The 20286-nt window shown below is 42.3% G+C and overlaps 1 protein-coding gene across 1 annotated transcript in view; it reads left to right on the top strand.

The window, feature by feature from the left end:
- The window catches only part of CAT (catalase), a 38767-nt gene that overhangs the window by 7404 nt on the left and 11077 nt on the right, over window positions 1–20286 (top strand). Inside the window, exons 2-9 of the mRNA XM_004755965.3 lie at window positions 8203–8374; window positions 9429–9539; window positions 10756–10886; window positions 11343–11447; window positions 12034–12159; window positions 15132–15323; window positions 16216–16368; window positions 19979–20117. Coding sequence (XP_004756022.1) covers window positions 8203–8374; window positions 9429–9539; window positions 10756–10886; window positions 11343–11447; window positions 12034–12159; window positions 15132–15323; window positions 16216–16368; window positions 19979–20117 — 1129 coding nt within the window. The remainder of the gene's footprint in view (window positions 1–8202; window positions 8375–9428; window positions 9540–10755; window positions 10887–11342; window positions 11448–12033; window positions 12160–15131; window positions 15324–16215; window positions 16369–19978; window positions 20118–20286) is intronic.

The following is a 20286-nucleotide window of genomic DNA, read 5'->3' as shown; positions in this document are numbered from 1 at the left end:
ATACTTCACACAGCTGGATTAAATGTGATAACCCAAGTAGAGTTTAGAATAATGCCTATATACTAAGCTGTTTTTGTTATTATGAGGTTTGAGAAAGTCCTGTAGGTGAGACCTCTCATACAAATTCCATACCCAAGCTGAAGCAATAATCAGCAGGATGAGTGAGTTCCAAGTGTTATTTTCATTACTGGTAGAGGCTTCGTTGGAGAATGTGGCTTAGGCGTTTTGGCCAAGAGGACTTGCTGAAATAACCCCTGTGTTGAATTTACCCCTTGCATTTAGGCAGTGGAGATTACCAGAGCAGCCCCTGGGAGAGCAGGATGTGTGCTGCCTGTGGTCACTGGCTTCCAAAGGGGAGAAGGGTGGGGACCTTGTGAGGCCTGGGTTCTTTTCCCAAATTGCCTAGTCCCTTGGAATGGGTCGGGAGGCTTGGAGCACTCTGGTCTCTCCCCTTCCCCCCAACGAAATTTGAGGGCCAAGACAGTCTTTGGGTTTCTGTACATGGGTGTGTACATTGTGCATATTTGATGAATCTTTGTTGAATAAATGTAGAATATTATAATTTACTAAAAAATACCGTATATTCTGTGTTGATCTCTGAGAATGACAAGATGTCCTTATGACTCCTTTGAGACTGAAAGTTAGGGATGGGCTGTATTACCATTCTTTGTCAATTAAAACATAGAAGAATGATGTTTAGTAAGTTCTTGGAACTTCTGTAAGCAGAGGGCACTAATAAATGGAAACTGTTGATAGAATATTTTATCAGAGAAAGCCAACCTTACTCCTCCCAGGAAAATTTCTTCATTCGTGTCTTAACTCCAGCCAAAAATAAGAAAGAGCAAAGCCAAAATGGAATTTTACTTTGAGTCCTTACTTTTGATCACGGTGTCAGTTTTTAGAAAAGTCAAAGTCCTTCTTTGCCAATTTCTGCAGCAGTTTTCATAACTTTTGTCTAAAGGTGTTTGATTGAATTTGAAGTTATAAATTCAAACATTTCCCATTTATTTTTGAGAGGGGAGATGCAGGGGGAGAGAGAGAGAGACTTTTGTTGCTTCTTTCTTCTACTTAGAAATAATCTTTCTTGGCCATTTTGTGTTGGTCCATAGCTTAATTTATTCACATGTTGAATCCACAAGCCTTTTTATCAGCACCACGCTAACCAACTGAGCTAACCGGCCAACCACTCCACAAGCCTTTTTAAAAAGATTTTTTTTTTAAAGATTTTTGTTTATTCGACAGACAGAGATCACAAGTATGCAGAGAGGCAGACGGGGGTGGGGGGTGGGAGTGGGGGTGGGGAAAGCAGGCTCCCCGCCAAGCACAGAGCCCGATGCGGGGCTCGATCCTACGGCCCTGGGATCATGACCTGAGCCAAACGCAGAGGCTTTAACCCACTGAGCCACCCAGGCGCCCCTAAAAAAATTTTATTTATTTATTTGAGAGAGAGAGAGAGAGAGAGAGAGCAAGGAGAGGAGCAGAGGGAGAAGGATAAGCAGACTCTGCGCTGAGCATGGAGGCTGAAGCAGGGCTCAATCCCATGACCCCGAGACCATGACCTGAGCCAAAATCAAAAGTCAGATGCTTAACTGATGAAGCCACGCAGGAGTCCCACACAAGCCTTTCTTTGTATACTTGTTGATAACGGCATCGTGTCAGGTGTCAGGGATATAGATGTAAAATGAGTATATTGTCTAGAGAGGAAAAACAGTGAAGCAAATAGGGAATTATAAATATTTTGTTCTGTGGGGAACAAGCAGATGCCCTTGGCCTACCTTGAGGGATGGCATGGGGTGGGGGCAGGAAGGGCCGGTTCAGGAGAAGCATAGATGAATGTCATGGATAGTTGTCAGCCAGAAAGACATAAATACCTTAACAAATACAAATGCTGCTTTCCCTGAGAGAGAGCGAGCTCCTAGAATTCCCCACCAATGAAAAGCTTTTCTGTCATTAAAAAATTCTAATCCTAAAGAGAATCCTAAAATTATAATCCTAAAAACTTTAAAGAGTTTTTCAACTCAGTGATCTGAGTTTAAAACAATAATAACAACAGCAACATAATAGTCAGCAAGTTGGAAGAAATCTCCTTTGCCCATCATACTTGTTATATAGAACAGGTAGACCTGTGCCCCAACATTGAAATCTGTGTAAAATCACTGAAATTCTCCAATCATACAGTATTACTCATTAAACGGAAATAACCCGTCTCTCACTAGATTATTGGTGGCTTAAGGGAGATGATTTATGTAAGGGTAGGTTCGATAAAGTCTCGCATATGGCAGGTGGCTCAGAAATGGTTGTTAGGAAGAGAAATTCTGTACAGTTCTGTCAGTTGCATCGATCCTCTGTCCTTCCTGGTTAGCGTTGGACCAGAAATGGCTGTCCTCCATCCTCTTACCAGAGAAGGCCCAGAGCTGGCATTCTGGGGTGTTGTTTCTTTGGTCTGTAGCTGGCAAGAACCAGAGGGCACAGGCTGCGGGGCATGTCTGTGGTCTGGTTTATCAAACACACTGTCCTGCAGGGGCCCCCTGCCCTCCCTCCTCCAAGACTGCAGCCTGTCCTGTTGTTTGTGCAGAACATAGAGATTCCTCTTGCCTCGCAACCTCTGTGGTCTGTGGGGATGGGGGGCGGCGGGGAAGGGAAGGGACAGGGGCAAGGTCAGTGGAATGAATGAGTGAGTGTTGAACTGGGTGTGCCTGAGAGGCCCTTGTTCTCAATGCCGCACCCTCTGGATGGTACCATGAGTCCATGTTGGGATGGTTGAGCTTCTCATGTGGCCCAGGTGCCCTATGGCTGCTTTTTATGACCTTGACCTGCAGACAGGCTCAGACTTGTTTTCTCCTCCAGCCGTTTCTGCCCTAGCATCTTTATAAAGCCTGCCACCCCTTTGTTGCCCTTAGCCTCGTCCTGAGGCTGCTGGCTCCACCATTTGTAGGCTTTTTGTTCCCCCTTCTCTCCTTTCATCCACTCCTGACCCGACTCTGCCCTTCTCAGCTGGTGCAGAGAGTGGCTTGGCTTCACCTGACTGGGCTCCCTAACCAGGCAACCTCTTCTAAGTGTCCCGTTCCTGGCTATTTTTGTGGTTGTTTTTAGCCCCGAAGGGCTGGTTTTCATTGCTCTCCGCTTACTTGTTCAGAAGTATTTGAAATGCTGGAGATTGCTGCAAGTTTGCCCTAAACCAGAACAAAAACAAATTGTATTTAGACTGGGGTTGATTGCAGTGCTCCGTGCATGGTGCTGACCCTGGAATTGGACACGGGGCGCTCACTGCCTTCTGAGCCACCACCTCTCCCCTCTTCCTTTTGTCACTGTCGTTCTGGACACTCCATTCATCGTCTCTGCTTCCTTCCCTCCTCTGCATTCCTGGGCCGGCCCGCTGAAATTTACACCTCCAGGGTCACTGATTTAAAGTCAAAGACGATGGTCACAATCCTTTATTACAGGACTTCGGATGCACCCCGTCAGAGTCATTTTTCCTTGGCTCAAGTCACACCATCAATAGTAGTCAGTGGCTGGCTCTCTCTCGTTTTATTTTATTTACCCTTGAAACTGTCATGGGACTGGTCACCAGAGGCCCCATGTTTCCAAGACCAGAATCCCCTTTTCAGTCCTCAATTCCATTGGTCTTTGTGCAGCAAGTGCCTCTGTTGGCTTCTGTCCTGAAATTCTCTGTCCCGGAGTTTGGAGTCTGTGACAAGCTTCCATGAATTCTTTCTCCTTTGCTGCCTCTTCCCTTCCTTGTGAGGGGATGGTGCTGTACCTCAGTGCTCTGTCCTGTTCTCTTCTGTCTCACCCTACCCCCTCTTCCATGTCTGGCTCCCTCATGGTCACGGGCACACACAGATTCTTTTGCCGCTGCCTCTCTTCTGTCAGCATTTAGTGGCTATAGTTTCGGTGTATCAATCTTGACAAAGGAATTTACACACTAAATATAGCTGCTTTTGAGTCGGATTTTAAGACTGTGCTTTCCCAGCCTCGAGCGAACGTCCTATTTCATTGAGTCTCAGACGGGTACTGTGAAATGTACTAGCGCCCTATACACTACTCAGGAGAAAACCCTGCCTGGCCAAACCAGGACACATTGCTAAGATGCCACAGATGGTAGGACTTACCCAGCTTTAAAGATCTTAAACTATTAAAAAATTGTGTATGTTACCATCAATGAACTATGATAGGTAACATTTGTTTAAGAGCCTGTGCTCAGCAGCGGCCCCTTCTCTGAAGAATTTTCTCTCTACGTTGTAATTATTTCTCTGAAGAAAGAAAGAACTTATTTAGGGTCTTTCCTCATAAAAATGATTACATATCTATCGTATGCTTCTTTGTTCTCTTTGCAGTCATTTTAAGCTGAAGATGTAACTCCAAATGGAGATTTCAGGTTTTTAGATTTACATGGGCAAGTGAAAATAAAGCATAATTTAGGGAGTTATTTTAGAAAGTAATTAGGTGATTAGAAGTGGACACTTGTGGTGTCTTCATTAAAAATGTTTTTAAGGATTCACAGACCTGTACCCCTGAAGCAAATACTACATTATATGTTAATAATAATTAAAAAAAAAACAAAAAATGTTTTTAAGGGAGCGCCCGTGTGACTCTGTTGTTTAGGTGTCTCTGTCCCGCTAAGGTCATGATCCCAAGATCCTGGGATGGAGCCCTGAGTCAGAGTCCCTGCTCAGTGGGAAGTCTGTTTCTCCCTCTTCCTCTGTCCCTCCCAGTCATCTGCACTCTCTCTCTCTCTGAAATAAATAAAATAGGATCTTAAAACATGTTTTTAGGAACTGTATGACATGAGGATATATACATTGCCTTCATTAAGTCAATACAAAATACAGATAATTTGGAAAAACTTCTGATATTTGATTAGATGTAGGTAGACTTTCTGACTTAAAAATTATTTTAGGAAAAAAAATAGAAGTCTAAAGAAAATTAAAATGACCTATAATGATATCACCTAAATGTTATGATAGTTTTATTGTTACTTAAAATTTTTGTGGATGAGATTCTTTTTTTTTTTTAAAGATTTTATTTATTTATTTGATAGAGATTAAAAGTAGTCAGAGAGGCAAGTAGAGAGAGAGAGAGAGAGGAGGAAGCAGGCTCCCTGCTGAGCAGAGAGCCTGATGTGGGGTCGATCCCAGGACTCTGAGACCATGACCTGAGCCGAAGGCAGAGGCTTTAACCCACTGAGCCACCCTGGCGCCCCTGTGGATGAGATTCTTAATGGTGGCATAATATTTCATTAACTGTGCCTCTATTTTTGGATATTTAAGTTACATGTCAGCTTTTGCTGCTGTAGGTAATATGACACTGAACAACCCCTGTAGACTGTAAGTTCCATGAGAGCAGGAATGTTGATGTTTGCTGCTGTGGTCCCGAACACTAACACACCATAGGCACCCCCTACACACTTTTGGAATGCTGTTGGGTAAATTTACTGTAAATCTTATTGCACACATTCTTCCTGACTCTGAATATACCTAGGGAGTAGAAAAGGGAAGCTAGGGAGATGATTTAATTGCTTATTTTGTAGTATTTTGGGAGATGTATTTGGAATATAGTGTCCCTCAATGCAAGCAGATGCATTTAATAACTGCTTTTCATTCTTTTTTGTCTTGGGTTCTGTAAGGAGGAACCTTTAACCTCGGAGTGTCCATTGTCACTTCCTCATAACATAGAGATGAGAAAAGAGGGTATTTTGAGGCAAGACTGCTGCTCACACCAAGCTACTGTTATCTTCTAGAAATCTCTCTAAAGCCTTGCACTTTTTTTTTCATAAATCATGTTTAAAAACTCGTTTTCCATGGTCCATTCCCCTGCCCCACTTCTCATTTTATTTAATACAGCTTCATTTCCTTAGGTCTTTTCTTAGCAAATATATGGCATCCTTCTCACCTTCTAAGATACACTCTCTTCTCTTTAGTTCAGGTCAGTTTCTCTCATCGAGTGTTGCCCTAAACAGCCCCTGAAGTCAGGGATCTTTTTCTTCTAGTCTTTGCCCTCCCTTTGGACTCCCTTCTGCATTGCGACCCGGTTGAAGCTTTTTCTGGCACACTTTTTTGGAAAGCAGATTACGTACACACGAGCATGTGTGAGGAAAGCTGTTAAAAATTAGGACTGATGATCTATTAGAGCAAGGAAGAGAGTCTGGATGCTACATTTGTGGTGGAGAAACCCAGGTTCACTTCTTAGTGGATTGGTATTGCAGAGGACATTCCTGCATCGGGTGAGAGGGAAGCCCCTTGGTGCAAAATTCCCGCATTCTCACTCCCCACTTGCATGAGTCTGGGCCATCAGGTGAGACCATCTCATTTTTTAGTTCTTCATTCAGCCGTCCATTTATCCGCCTTGCTATGCATATGCCTTCTCTGGTCCTGGTTTTTATTCTTGACCATATCGCTCCTACCTAGTGGTCCAGAGGGGGTGTGTGATGTGCTTTTACTGGTTTCATGAGTGATGTAAATGACAACTCGGACCTGTTTACCTTTCCCTTTCCTGAGCCTCTTGGTATCCTCTGTCATACTTCTCTCCTTTATGCCATATCCCCTTGACTGATTATTATTATTTTTTTTTAGATTTCCTTTAGTGCTGTGTTTATGTGTTGAGAAGGAGAAGAGCATGGTATGGTGTGGGCAGATTTTTGCTCAGACAGAGTCTGAATGGATGCCACACACATGTCATGGTGGTTAGAAAAGAAAACCTAAAATGCTTTGCTTCTGCTATCAGATCACTCCACATGACCAGTAAAACGGTAGTATGTGTGTGCCTAGTGTGGCGCCCTCATTTTGCATGAATTTAGTGCTTTCAATCCCCATATTAACTCTGGGAGATCATTGTTTCTTGCCCATTTTGCACATGCAAAGTTGGGACTCAGAAATGGTAAGTAACATGCCAGCACATAGACATCTGATGACTGGCAGAGCTGGAGGTTGGACCCAGACTCTGACGCCAGCACTTACGGTTTTTCTAAGGTTCCATGTTGGCTTCTTTGCCTTTCAATGCGAGGAGAACTCTAGTGGGAGTCTTCTTTATTAATTGGAGTCTTCTTTATTAATTCTGGAGATTCCAAGATCTCTCTTGTGTAGTGCATTTTCCCAAAGAGCTCATGGTATTTTTATAGGCTTTTAAAGTGACCCCCCCCAATATCCCCTTCTAGGGAAAAGACAGGTATTGACCTTCTTTTAATATTCAGAGCAGGTGTACCTGCAGAGGAAAAGTTATACACTCCATTCCAGGTTTGTGAAAATTCTAGGCACATGAAGTTGGTACCATGGACTTCCATCACTAGACTTTTTTGAGTTGTTCTCGATGATCATGGCTGGGCTTTGCTTCCCCCACACATCTCCTCTGGTTTCCCAGTGGCCCGGGAGGACATTGGAGAGGCAATTGTCCCTGGTCAGGAGTACAGGGTAGGGGTCAAGATGATTCCAAGAGATGCTTAGGATCATTTATTAAAAAATGCTGGGGCTCCCATCCTAGAGAAGGGACAGCTAGGAGCTTCCAAAGTATTTACTGATATTGCAGAATTGGGTGGATTAAAAAAAGAATTCTTTGTTATGGTAAAATAACCCGTCCCATTTCGGGGACATTTGACATCTTTAGACAATTAATACTACAACCTATCTTAGCAGCAACAGTTTATTTTCAGTGACAATAAAAGCCATGACTTTTTTTGGCTTTTTTGGTTTGGAATTGGAAAGCGATATTACAGGAAGCTGGCATCTGCTGCTCAAGAGAGGGGAGTGCTCTCTGGGATGACCCACCTGAACAGCGGTAGCGCTCAGAAAGCAGCTGAAAGTTGACCGATGACCAGCATGGCTCCTCCGGAGACCGTCTTCTCACGATCAGCTCAGACATTCCATGTGGGGAGCTTCCTTTCCGGGGCTTTCCTGTGTGGAGCTCGAGGGCTATGTCAAGAGCAGGGGCCAAGAGGGCTGGCAGCTTCCTTAGCCCTCTTTCTGCTCTTCAGAGCATACCGCCAGATTGGTGTTGATGAGATTTTTCAAGGATTTCCGAGACCCGACTCTGCACTTCAGGCAGTGGCATATCTTGCAGCATTTCAGCATTTCGGACCCAGGAAATTTAAAAAGACTTTGAGCAGAAGGTCTAAAAATTGGGAAACAGTGTGTTCTCTGACAGCACGAATAATGGGTTTATTGTACCAACTCTCCTGCTCTCTTTGTCCTTTTCTGTTTACTCACTTAGAAACCCGATGTCCTGACCACTGGTGCCGGTAATCCAGTCGGAGACAAACTCAATGTTATGACATCAGGGCCCCGGGGTCCCCTTCTCGTTCAGGATGTGGTATTCACCGATGAAATGGCTCACTTTGACCGGGAAAGAATCCCTGAGAGAGTCGTGCACGCCAAAGGAGCAGGTGAGAGCCATGTTTGTTTGTCGTGAAAGGATTGTTGCACAACACCTGGGTTAAAAATTCCTTCTCACAGGCTTGGAGCTCCTTTAATAGAAGTGGCAAATCTCCATTCCTGGAAGAAAGGGAAAAAAAAAATGTCCATCGGGAGAGGAGCTCGTAATTAAATGATGATTATTTCTCCGGATTGAACATGAGATATTAAATATTTTAGTAAAAATGACAGTGATCTTCCTTTTCTTCCCTCCTGCGCTATTTTTTTCCATGTGCACTTTTGTGAAGAAATAAAAATATGAAAATGCAGAACACGGCATGCTGAAATCATAGCTAGATTTAGATGGTGCACTGACTGGATACATACTGGAGTGAACAGTGCAAAGTTGAGGATAATTGTGTTAGGGGGTGGGTTTGTGGTGATTTTTCCTTTTTTGTCCAAAAGTTGTGTAAAACTTTTTATCTTGCTTTTATTGCAGAAACGCAACATAGGGTAATGTTTAAAAGAAAGCTGAAAACTCAGTTGGACAAGAAAGCTTGATAGAAAGAAAGAACACGTTTGTCTCCTAGCTCCTTGCTCTGACTCCCAGTTAGAACTTTCTAGTTTCTTTATTTTTTCCTTCCATCTTCTCCAGCTTTTTCTGTGTGGCTTTTCTATCAAGGCTTTGGTATGCTGTTCAGTTTGTAGTTTGGCCTGTGGTGTCTTCTTGAGTCTTTTATCGTTCTTTTCATTCCCTGTGTTTTCTCTTCTTCCCCCTGTTCTTCTCTTTCCCTCCCGGCTCCTCCCTGTGATTCCAGACCACCTCAGGCCCTGTGTCTTTGGCCAGCCTTGACCCACTACTTCTAGCCCCACTCATCTCTCCTTCTTCTTGGTTCCAGCTGCATAGCACTCAGTGTAGCACTGAGGGCTTTGCATTTTGCCTCCATCATTTTCTCCGGTCATCTTGGAAGCTCCCAGAAGGCCAGTGCTGCACCATCCATTTCTCATCTCCCAGATGCCCAATGAGGGCCTATCTAGTGGTCTGCCTTCGTCTCATGATGAGGATTTCTGTGTCTTTCTCATTAGGGGCTTTTGGCTACTTCGAGGTCACTCATGACATTACCAGATACTCCAAAGCGAAGGTGTTTGAGCATATTGGAAAGAGGACTCCCATTGCTGTTCGATTCTCCACTGTCGGTAAGTCTGTCTGTCTGCGTGACTGGCATTGCGATCACTCAACCGTGTACCTTCTTCAGGGCATTTATAACTACATTGCAAGGAAGGCATATTAGAAGATAGAAAAAAAACATTTCTCCAAATGATAGCCAGGTTTTACAGTAGAAAAATAAAATCTGAGACATGCCGAAAGTTCCTTTAAATTCTGTTTGTTTGAGGTCTTAGGAAATCACACCAGGCACAGGCCAGCACTGCAGTTCTGTGACATTTGGAAAGAATTTTCCTACAAGTGGTTGCCTCAGATGGAAACGTGGAGTGGGGCACTTACTCAGCAACCGCAATAGCTGCCCTTTATCAGGAATTAACTCTGTGCCATGTGTGATTAAGTGCTTTATAGACATTAGCTGTAATCTCATCTGTAGATCTACTTTGCAAGGTGGGGTTTATTCTATTTCAGAAGTGCAGAGATTTTTTTAGTAGTGCTAGTATGAGTTAGATCTATCATGCCACCTCTCAACACCCGACAATGCACAATTAATGCTGTTTCTCTTCCGTCTGTGCATTTTTAAAATACTGTGGATTCAAAAGTAAATGACATTAAGAATAAGAATCTATATTTTCCCTCATTTTCTTAACCTTAACCTCACAATTTCCACTACTCACTGATTCTCCTTGTTTGTTAACTTTATCTTTATAAGTATTTTCTTTATTTTCATTAATTACCTTTTAAACAAACCTATCTAATGTTAAATGGATAATTCTTTTAGCTTTTACAGTTACGTACTCTTTTATTACTCTCAATGAATTCTTTTGTTTAATTGGTAGACTTGGATTAGCTAGTAAGTGGTAGAAATAATAACCCAGGCACTTAACTACATGATTTCCCTTTTTATTTTTTTTAATTTTTATTTATTTATTTATTAAAAGATTTTATTTATTTATTTGACAGAGAGAGAGAGAGAGATCATAAGTAGGCAGAGAGGCAGGCAGAGGGGGGTGGGGGAAGTAGGCTCCCCGCTTAGCAGAGAGCCCGATGTGGGGCTCGATCCCAGGACCCTGAGATCATGACCTGAGCCAAGGGCAGAGGCTTAACCCACTGAGCCACCCAGGTGCCCCTGGTTTCCCTTTTTAGAAGTAGATTGGAGAGGATAGATCCCAGTGTTTCTTCATTACTTTAGGTTTCTTGGATGGCAAGTACTCTGGCTTATCCTTCATTTTTCCCATTTGAATTTTCTAGCTGGAGAGTCAGGCTCAGCGGACACAGTTCGGGACCCTCGTGGGTTTGCTGTGAAATTTTACACAGAGGATGGTAATTGGGATCTTGTTGGAAATAACACCCCCATTTTCTTCATCAGGGATGCCATATTGGTAGGTGATAAATTATATTGCACTCCACAAATGTTTGATTTAAATTGATTTCAAACATTCTGTATTGACTGGCATTTAAAGAGAAGCCCCAGGAAAAGCAGGAGGAGAATTTGGGTTGGCTGGATTGCCTTTTTAAGCACATTTTTCTGTATTTAATAACTTTTTATAAAATCTAATAATGGTTACCATTGGTCTTCAGTTTGGCATTTCAAGATTCACTGACTCATGGGAATAGTCCAGTTTTCTTTGTAGAGCCTGGAAGATTAACAAAAAGAGGCACTTTGCCATGGAAACATGTAGAGGGTAAATTTCATTTTAGGGTTTGGCAGTGTAAAGTTCTAGGATTATCTTGTTCTGAGTTACAATCTGCGGACCTAGTCATAGGCAATGTATAATGTAAGATACCATAATTCCTATAAACTTAGTTTTGGGACTTTTTTCTCTTTTTCTGTTTAGTTTCCATCCTTTATCCATAGTCAAAAGAGAAACCCTCAAACACACCTGAAGGATCCCGACATGGTCTGGGACTTCTGGAGCCTGCGCCCCGAGTCTCTGCATCAGGTGGGAACTCTTCTTTTTCACTCTGCTGTAATGTTTCACCTGAACATGTGGTTCTCCAGTGTTGGCTCTCTCATTGGACTTAATTTCTGACTTTCTCTTTGGGAGGCTTTCTCGGATTTCTTGGCCCCAAAGAGTTTTATGATGACTGATTTTGTTAATCTTCCCCCGTTCATAGACCTTAAGTTATGCTAGAAACATTATCAGTTGATATTTAGCAATATTAAGGATTAAAGTCTCTAGTACGAAGTAAAGCTCTTATAGTAGTGAAAGAAGGGAAGAGTGTTACCAAACGTATTTACTGTGAAAACAGATTTTGAATAATAAGTTAGGCTACTTTTTCAGATTTGTTTTTCCTTGTCTTCACTGAATTCTGAGCCATGAGGTTAATGATTGACATGTCATTCTGCTTTAAAATTCTTGTTATTTTGTGTAAATGATACTAATGATAACCTTTCCTATGGGAACTTGCTTAGTGAGTTCCATGGCATCTAGAGATTCTTGGAAAACTTAGGAATATCTTTAAAAAAATCTAGGATGTTTTGATTGAAACTGAGAAATGTTAGGCTTTATTTTCCTGTTCCTTTAGGTTTCCTTCCTGTTCAGTGATCGAGGGATTCCAGATGGACACAGGCACATGAACGGATACGGATCACATACTTTTAAGCTGATCAATGCGAAGGGAGAGGCAGTTTATTGCAAATTCCATTATAAGGTACATGTTGCCTTTGGGGGAGACGGTACAAAGCTTCTACCACCCATGTTTCTTTACTCCTGAGGATTGGAAGAAGAACAAGGCCCCTTCTCGCCTTTCCCTTACCTCCACTCTGAAGACCGAGAGGTACTGGTCCAGGTGACTTGGACCAGGACTCCAATGTTGGCTCTGCCCAAGTGAACAGATGCCCGCTGCCCAGTTAAGGGAACCGTGTGGGCTCTCTTTGGTCTCCTTTTTCCATGTGGCCGGAGGGTAGGAGTACTCAGCTACTACCAATGGTTAAGCTTTCTTCTCCTTCAGGACCCCGGGAGCAATGCGTAAATATTTGGGAAAATGCTCATTTAATGCTGGTTCTCTGGCTTAATGTTCTGGTGCTGGCAGGTGAATATCCACTCTCCCTGAAGAGGGAAGACCTAAGGTTTTGGCTCCTCAAATGAGAGGAGATAGTATAGGCCTCTAGGCTATGTGAAAGATTTCTACCAGGTTTAGCCTAGCTTTCTAGACTTCTTTGTGGGCATTTAGAATCAAGCCTTAGCAGAGTAAAGCAAATCTTGCTGCTAGCTAGAGAGACTCGAGATTTCTATGCTTTGTGTTTCCTAGCCCTGAGTCATTGCGCTGAACATAGACATCTTCTGTGGTCCCGGAGGGGACTATGGCAGAAATGGGGCCTTCCTTTCTCTAGTATCAACCTCACCATCACTTTCAGTCTGATGTTATCTTTCCAGAAACATTTCTCCTAACTTTTTTTAAACTTATCCATCCATTTATTTAGCATTTATTGAGGGTGTATTATGAACAGGGCAAAAAAAAGTAAAATCAGTTACAAATGTAAAATAATAAAAATTGTTTTTTTCATTTCCTTTCATATAATCATATCAAATAAGTTACCTTTGGGGGAAGTTTTGAGAACATTTTAATTAATTGAAGTGTTTTAAAGAGCTCTCTCATAATGATCTTGTCATTTGTTACAATAAGTAATAGTCTCAGAGAACTCTAGAAGGTATTTTAAAAAGTATCTGGTTGCCTAAGAACATGTTTCCAAATACTACTGCTAAAATAAGCACAGAGCAGTCATGGACTTGGGACAAATATAGTCTCCTTAATGGTATCTATCCCAAGACCTGTTTCCTTCTGTCTTGTCTTAATCTTTATCTGAACAACTTATATAGGTATATCAAACAGGAAAACTGTCTCCCTTCTTTATACTTATAACTTGGATATATAAGCTTTGGCGGGTGACAGTTTTAAGCAACAGTTGTCCCATTGGCTTGTAGCTGCCAAAGGGAGCAGTGTTGTGTCACTGAGACCAAGGGCTAAATGACTATGTCTGGGGCACCTATGTGGTGGTAGCTTTGCAGGCAGACCAGTTGTGAATTCAGATCTTCCCTTTTCTAGGTAATGCTGACCTGGTCATATTATTAAAAGGTCTCTGTGCTCCAGCTTTATCACTGGGAAATTGGGATAATAATAGTACCTGTCCATGACCCTGGAAGGATTGGGTTGCTTATGGGCCTGTTGAGCAGAGGGCCCTGGGGTAGCCCAAGACCTACTTGGATAGTTCAATCTGGATTATTCTGACCTATGACTAGTCTTTTCTAAGCCCAAGGGATTCAGTTAAAATCAGAAAGGTATTGCAATATTATTGCACAATTTAATGTATTAGCTCTCTGGATGATCTGCAGATGGTGACCTCCATTTTTTTTTTTTTTAAAGATTTTATTTATTTATTTGACAGAGAGAGAGATCACAAGCAGGCAGAGAGGCAGGCAGAGAGAGAGAGAAGGAAGCAGGCTCCCGGCTGAGCAGAGAGCCCGATGCGGGGCTCGGTCCCAGGACCCTGGGATCATGACCTGAGCCGAAGGCAGCGGCTTAACCCACTGAGCCACCCAGGTGCCCCGTGACCTCCATTTTTAAATCTGGAAGGTGACTGTACTTCTGGTCCTCCTGTAGAAAGAAGGGTTCCAATCTTGCCACCAGCTAGAGAGACTCGAGATTTCTGTGGTAGAGATTCAGAGTTGACTTTGCTGAGGAAATCTTTCCATGCTTGGCTTGTGGGGATCTCTCAGAATAAGATACAGGAGAGAATCTGTTGAAAAGGCAGTATGGTGTGATAGTAGGAGCATTAGTGAAAGTGACTAAGTTAGTTGGCTCTTCATGGCTTGCTTGGGAAGTCAGAATACTAATTTTGTCTGCTCGTAGGTAGAGAACTGGTTCAGAGTGGTTCTATTGAAGTTCTTTTCAGCTCTGTGAACTATGATCCTATGATTTCTGAAAAAAATAAAAGGAAGAAAGTAGGGGTGGAGGGTTGCTGGCTAGCACAATCTCAATAATTGATCTGAGCTATTACAAAACAGGAATTAAAAAATTACTTCCTGCAAAATATTTGCTTATTTTAAAAATATTTTTTTATTTTATTTTTTTCTGATTTGAAAAGTAACATGAGTGTAAAAATTCAAATAACCACTCTGGAAAACAGTTTTGAAATTTCTCAAGAAATTAAATGTAGAATTACCATGTGACCTGGCCACTGTATTTTGAGATAAATACTAAAAAAATCCACTGAACTGGACACTTTAAAATGGTTAAAGTGGTACATTTTATGTTGTGTGTATTTTATGCCAAAAATTTCTTGGCTTTTCTGAAGACAGTAGTACAACATTCCTTATATGGGTGAGAAATTGAAAATAAATTAAATGTTAATAGTTAAAAAAATTCAAATGATACAGGATACAGAAAGGGAAAGATAGGACTAATTTTAAATGTGAAATGTATAATACAGATTCCCTGGGCATTTAAAAGAATCAGGATAACCAAATGGAATTTCTTATTGGTGAATTCCCATTTGTATCAGATTTGAACAAGGAAAATCCATTCTGAGTTGTGTTCCTTGTCATCCTTCAGTGCATAACTGATGAAAGTTCTATAAGTTTGCCAGGACATTTCAGTTTGAGCTGCTTTCTTTCATTCCGTAGACTGACCAGGGCATCAAAAACCTTTCTGTGGAAGACGCTGCAAGACTTTCTCAGGAAGATCCTGACTACAGCCTGCGGGATCTTTTCAATGCCATTGCCACGGGCAACTACCCCTCCTGGACATTTTACATCCAGGTCATGACTTTTAATCAGGCAGAAACCTTTCCATTTAATCCATTTGATCTTACCAAGGTGAGTATGTTAACAACTAAATTGTTTTCTTTCTTTCTTTTTTTAAAAAATATTTTATTTATTTATTTGACAGAGAAAGAGAGATCACAAGTAGGCAGAGAGGCAGGCAGAGAGAGAGGGGGAAGCAAGCTCCCTGCTGAGCAGAGAGCCGGATGCAGGGCTAGATCCCAGGACCCTGAGGTCATGACCTGAGGTGAAGGCAGAGGCTTATACACTGAGCCACCCAGACGCTCCTCAATTGTTTTCTTTTTTAACTCTCTTTGTACCTAATTTTACAAATTCCAGTCAAGTATTTGTAACAATAGAGAAGTTATGTACGAAATACAGTGCAGCCGCTTTGCAGTTTCCTGGCCTGTGCATCTCACTTCTAATTCCTTTTTGCTGAGTTCATTGAGTTCCTTGAAGTGGATTGATCTTTCATTATCAGCAGGGAATAGAGCTGGAAAAGCTGATGTCCTTTTGCCTGGGGAAGATGTCCATGTTTACTGTTTACGGTTGTGAAAGATGTAACCAGTGCACTCACCTGAAGTTCTTTTCACTTTACTAGATTAAAAATTATTTTCACTTATTATTGTTGGCTTCATTATATTAGAAAGTTGTTTTTTGTTGTTGTTAAGATTTTATTTATTTATTTGAGAGTGAGTAAGCAAGTGCGCATAAGACGGGTGAGGGTAAGGACATAGAGAGAGGGAGAAGTTGACTCCCTGCTGAGCAGGGAGCTTGATGTGGGTGGGGCTCAATCCCAGGATCTGGGGATCATGACCTGAGCCAAAGGCAGATGCTTAACCAACTTGAGCCACCCAGGCACCTCAAAAACTGGTATTTTTTAATAAGTATGTTAATTTCATTTAGTTGGTTGTTTGGTAATTGTGAATATGACATTTATTTTTAGATTTGGCCTCACCAGGACTATCCTCTTATCCCAGTTGGTAAACTGGTCTTAAACCGGAATCCAGTTAATTACTTTGCTGAGGTTGAACAGTTGGCATTTGACCCAAGCAACATGCCACCTGGCATTGAGCCCAGTCCTGACAAAATGCTTCAGGTAAGCTTGGTGGAGTGAGATCTTCTGAGACAGGTGTGCAGGTGTGTGCATGGGTGATTGTGCAGATGCGTGTGCACACGCACATACATACGCTCTAATTTGGCATGACCTATATATAAAGAATTAACTAGAACATCACTTAAATGTTATTCAGTCTGGGTCCTTAGTTCCTGTGAGTCTGATGGAAGCATCCTGATGTTACAGTATTACAGAATAAAGCAAATTTCATAGTATGCTAAGACTTTGATATTTAGTCTTTTAATTTAAAAGAAGAGAAATGCCTCAGATATTTGTAGAGTAAAGCACTCTTCATTCAGTCTGTCATTGATGGGAGGAAATATCATTAACTGGTTAGTATAACTCGATTTATTTCCTCTCCCATGGTGATGCTTGAAATTTTCCATCTGTAAAAAGAGACTGGAGATGGTTTTTATGAACTGAACGTATGTCACCAGTGATTGAAGGCAGTGGGTTAATTTAGCTGTTTGTCTCAGTCATGTTTCTACGCATTCACTCTTTTTTCCATCATTCTCCATTAGGCTCTTCAAGAGTAGAAAGAGTGAAAAATACTTTTTTTGGACCAGAAATCAGTAGGAAAATAATTGGCTTAATAATTATTGAGTAAATCAATCTCTTGTGTTTTTGGACTCTGACCGTGAAGCAGAGGTGAAGGATTATTACCGAAGATCAGGCCACAGTGGCTGATGGCTACTTCTTATGTAAGCATCTGACTCTGGTTCAGGTGTCACTCTCCATGGAGACAAGCTAATATTCCATTATTTTTTTAAGATTTTGTTTTTATTTATTTGACAGAGAGAGCTCACAAGCAGGGGGAGTGGCAGGCAGAGGGAGAAACAGGCTTCCTGCTAAGCAGGGAGCTGGATATGGGGCTGGATCCCAGGACCCTGGGATCATGACCTGAGCCGAAGACTGTTGCCTAACCAACCCGAGCCACCCAGGTGCCCCTCCGTTATTATTATTATTATTTTTAAAATTTTTATTAACATATAATATAGTATTAGCCTCAGGGGTACAGGCCTGTGAATCGTCAGGCTTACAAACTTTACAGTATTATTTTTTTTTAATAGTAACTTTTCTGCTTTGACATTAGGAACATCTAAGGCTTTTAAAGAAAATAAGCTTCTCATTAGCTTTTAGTTCAGTTTAACTAACGTATGGATCTGTATCACACACACATATATACACACACACACACACACACACATTTTTATTTATTTATTTATCTATTTATTTATTTGTTTTAGAGAGAGAGAGAGAGATAACTCACATGTGAGGGGAAGGAGCAGAGGGTGAGGGAGCGAGAATCTTCAGCAGCCTCCATTTCCCAGAGTGGAGCCTGATGTGGGGCTCGATCTCACAACCTCGAGATCATGACGTGAGCCAGAATCAAGAGTTGGATGCTTAACTGAGCCACGCAGGTGCCCCTTAACTAAAAGAAATTGAATACCTCTCTGCATATGATAGACTGCTGTGGCTGCGATAACATATAAAAACATAAGATAACTATAATATAAAGCAGAATGTCATGTGAGTTAGGAGAAATCTTGTCTGTTAGGAGGATGATGACAAAGTTTCAAGAATGAGGTAGCATTTGAGATGGCTTTTAAAGAATGAGTAGGATTTCAGTTTTCAGCAGAGATAAAATGGGGCAGGAGAGAGGCCTGAGTACAGGTGGACCATGTTGAGTGTGTTTCAACTGTAAACAGTCACTTTTTCCTAGAGTGGAAGAAGTAAGATTAGGTGCATTGAGCATCAGTCAGAGGGGACTTCAGTGCTTGAGTAGAAGTTTGTACAATTGTCCCTTTCGGTTTTGAGAAATGTGATGTGTGCATATTGAGTAGAATCAGTCCAGTTGGTGAACGGGAGGTCAGGGCATAGAGAAAGAGAGCCAAGCAGCTCACAGAGCACAGGAAGGAGCGCTGGTATGAAAGGAGTAAAGGAGGCCAAGCCCTGAGACCCTGCGCATCCAACTTGCCCTGCCTTGGGGTTGGAAGAGAGCTGAACCTGAAGGAGGTTACTGGGATTTGCCAAGGCATGAACTTGTCATGGTAGAGCTTGTCAGGGTAGAACTTGTCAGGGTAAAGCTAAGCCTATATAACCCTGGTATTGAGGGAATAGGTTGAAGAACAAATATTATCCAAATTCTCTTCATGATCCAGGTCACCATGGCTCTCTGGGGCCACAGTGAGACATGGAGACAGTTAACAACACTGAGTCATACAGTTAGAAGACCTGAGAAGCATTGGGTGGAGGCCTCGGCCCAGGGCAAAGGACCACAGATCATATCCATGTTCTCTGCAACAACAAAAACCAAGCGTCTGAGACATTTCATTTGAAACTGTTGGGAAGAGGGTCCTGAGAAAAGATGATAAACTGAAATCATGCAATTCTATTAGTGAATTGAATTGTATGAATGAATCCTATAATTTCTGTCAGTATTAACTTGGCTGTGGCAAACATATTTTAAATTTATGTGCTGTCTTCTTGTTGGTTTTTTTTTTTTTTTTTTTTAAGTGTGTTTAAAAAGTGAAAGGGCTTTATTTAGTAGGTGTGGTCAAGATATCAGTCCCTGCGTGGCCTCCTGGTCTTCGCGGGCCTCCCGCAGCCGGGGGCCGCCGAGTACTTGGGCAGTTACCGGCGGGCGGGCGCAGCTCTCGGCCGGCAGCCGCAGCACATCCCCTCACGTGTGACTTTGAATCTGGTTTCTGCGGTTGGGAGCCATTTCTCACAGAAGATTCGCAATGGGAAATCATGAAAGGACTGGCCAGTGGAGAGAGCCACCTTCCTGGTGATGATCATACAGCAAACACAAGTCATGCTATAGGCTACAAACATGGAGCTCTGGTTTGTTTCGCTTGAAACTTCCTGATCAACATCATAATTTGAGTTGAGTTTCTGAAAATAATACTGTTTTCATAACCCAAAAAAAAAAAAAATATCAGTCCCTGGCTCAGTTGTTTTAGAACATACGTCATTTAGCTGTGAGTTCCGACGCCAGGGAAGATGTGAGAAGCCATACGTACAGTGCGGAAGGACTGCTGGGCTTACTTAGCTGAAAGTGGGCAGCCAGGTGGGGGACTTTGAAATCACTCTGATGGGAACTAAAGAGCATCTGAGGGTGACAGTGGCTGTATGGTCATGAACAATGTTCTCCATTACCTTTCAACAAGATCATGTTATTAAACTTTAAAGTGTTACCCAAAGTGGTAAGCCAGATCGCAGTGGAAAGGACATGGATTCCAATCAGTGGAGTGCTAGCAAATATATTTTACAATATGAATACATCCTTAAGAATGGGAAATAATATAAGGCAGGGCACTAATTTGTTATTTGAGGAGAAAAAAAAAGAGTTCTCTTCTGGAACAGGTGTGAAGATTCGTGGCTGTTTGGCTGTGTGACGGGGAAGATTAAGGACTGTTCAGTTCGGGAGAACTCAGGAGATTGAAACTTTGCTCTTTTGCGGGGCTCCGCAGGGTTTGGTGGTAACACTCTAGAGAGTGCTTCGTGCTTGATGTTTGAGAAGCATGTGTGAAGACCATTCTGTTGTGTATGTGACCGCACACAGCGCCTGTTTCATTTTTAACTGTAGGGCCGCCTTTTTGCCTATCCTGATACTCACCGCCACCGCCTGGGACCCAACTATCTTCAGATACCTGTGAACTGTCCTTTCCGTGCTCGAGTGGCCAACTACCAGCGTGACGGCCCCATGTGCATGCTGGACAATCAGGGTAGGCCTCAGATGTCTGGGAGACGGGGTGGGGAGCCTGAGGGTGCCGCTGAGCATAGGGTGGGGGAGGCCCTGCCAGGCCCATGGTCTTCGGGCTCCTCCTCTGCGAAGACGACCAAGGGAACCTTCTACTCCCTGAAGCAAGGATGGTTTAAACTGCCCGAAGACTC

This window comes from Mustela putorius, unplaced genomic scaffold (assembly GCF_011764305.1).
Source record: "Mustela putorius furo isolate JIRA1106 unplaced genomic scaffold, ASM1176430v1.1 tig00003859_pilon_pilon_pilon, whole genome shotgun sequence".
In the NCBI taxonomy this organism is placed as follows: Eukaryota; Metazoa; Chordata; class Mammalia; order Carnivora; family Mustelidae; genus Mustela; species Mustela putorius.
The sequence above is the reverse complement of the archived record's forward strand: the minus strand, read 5'-3'. Positions and strand labels throughout refer to the sequence as shown.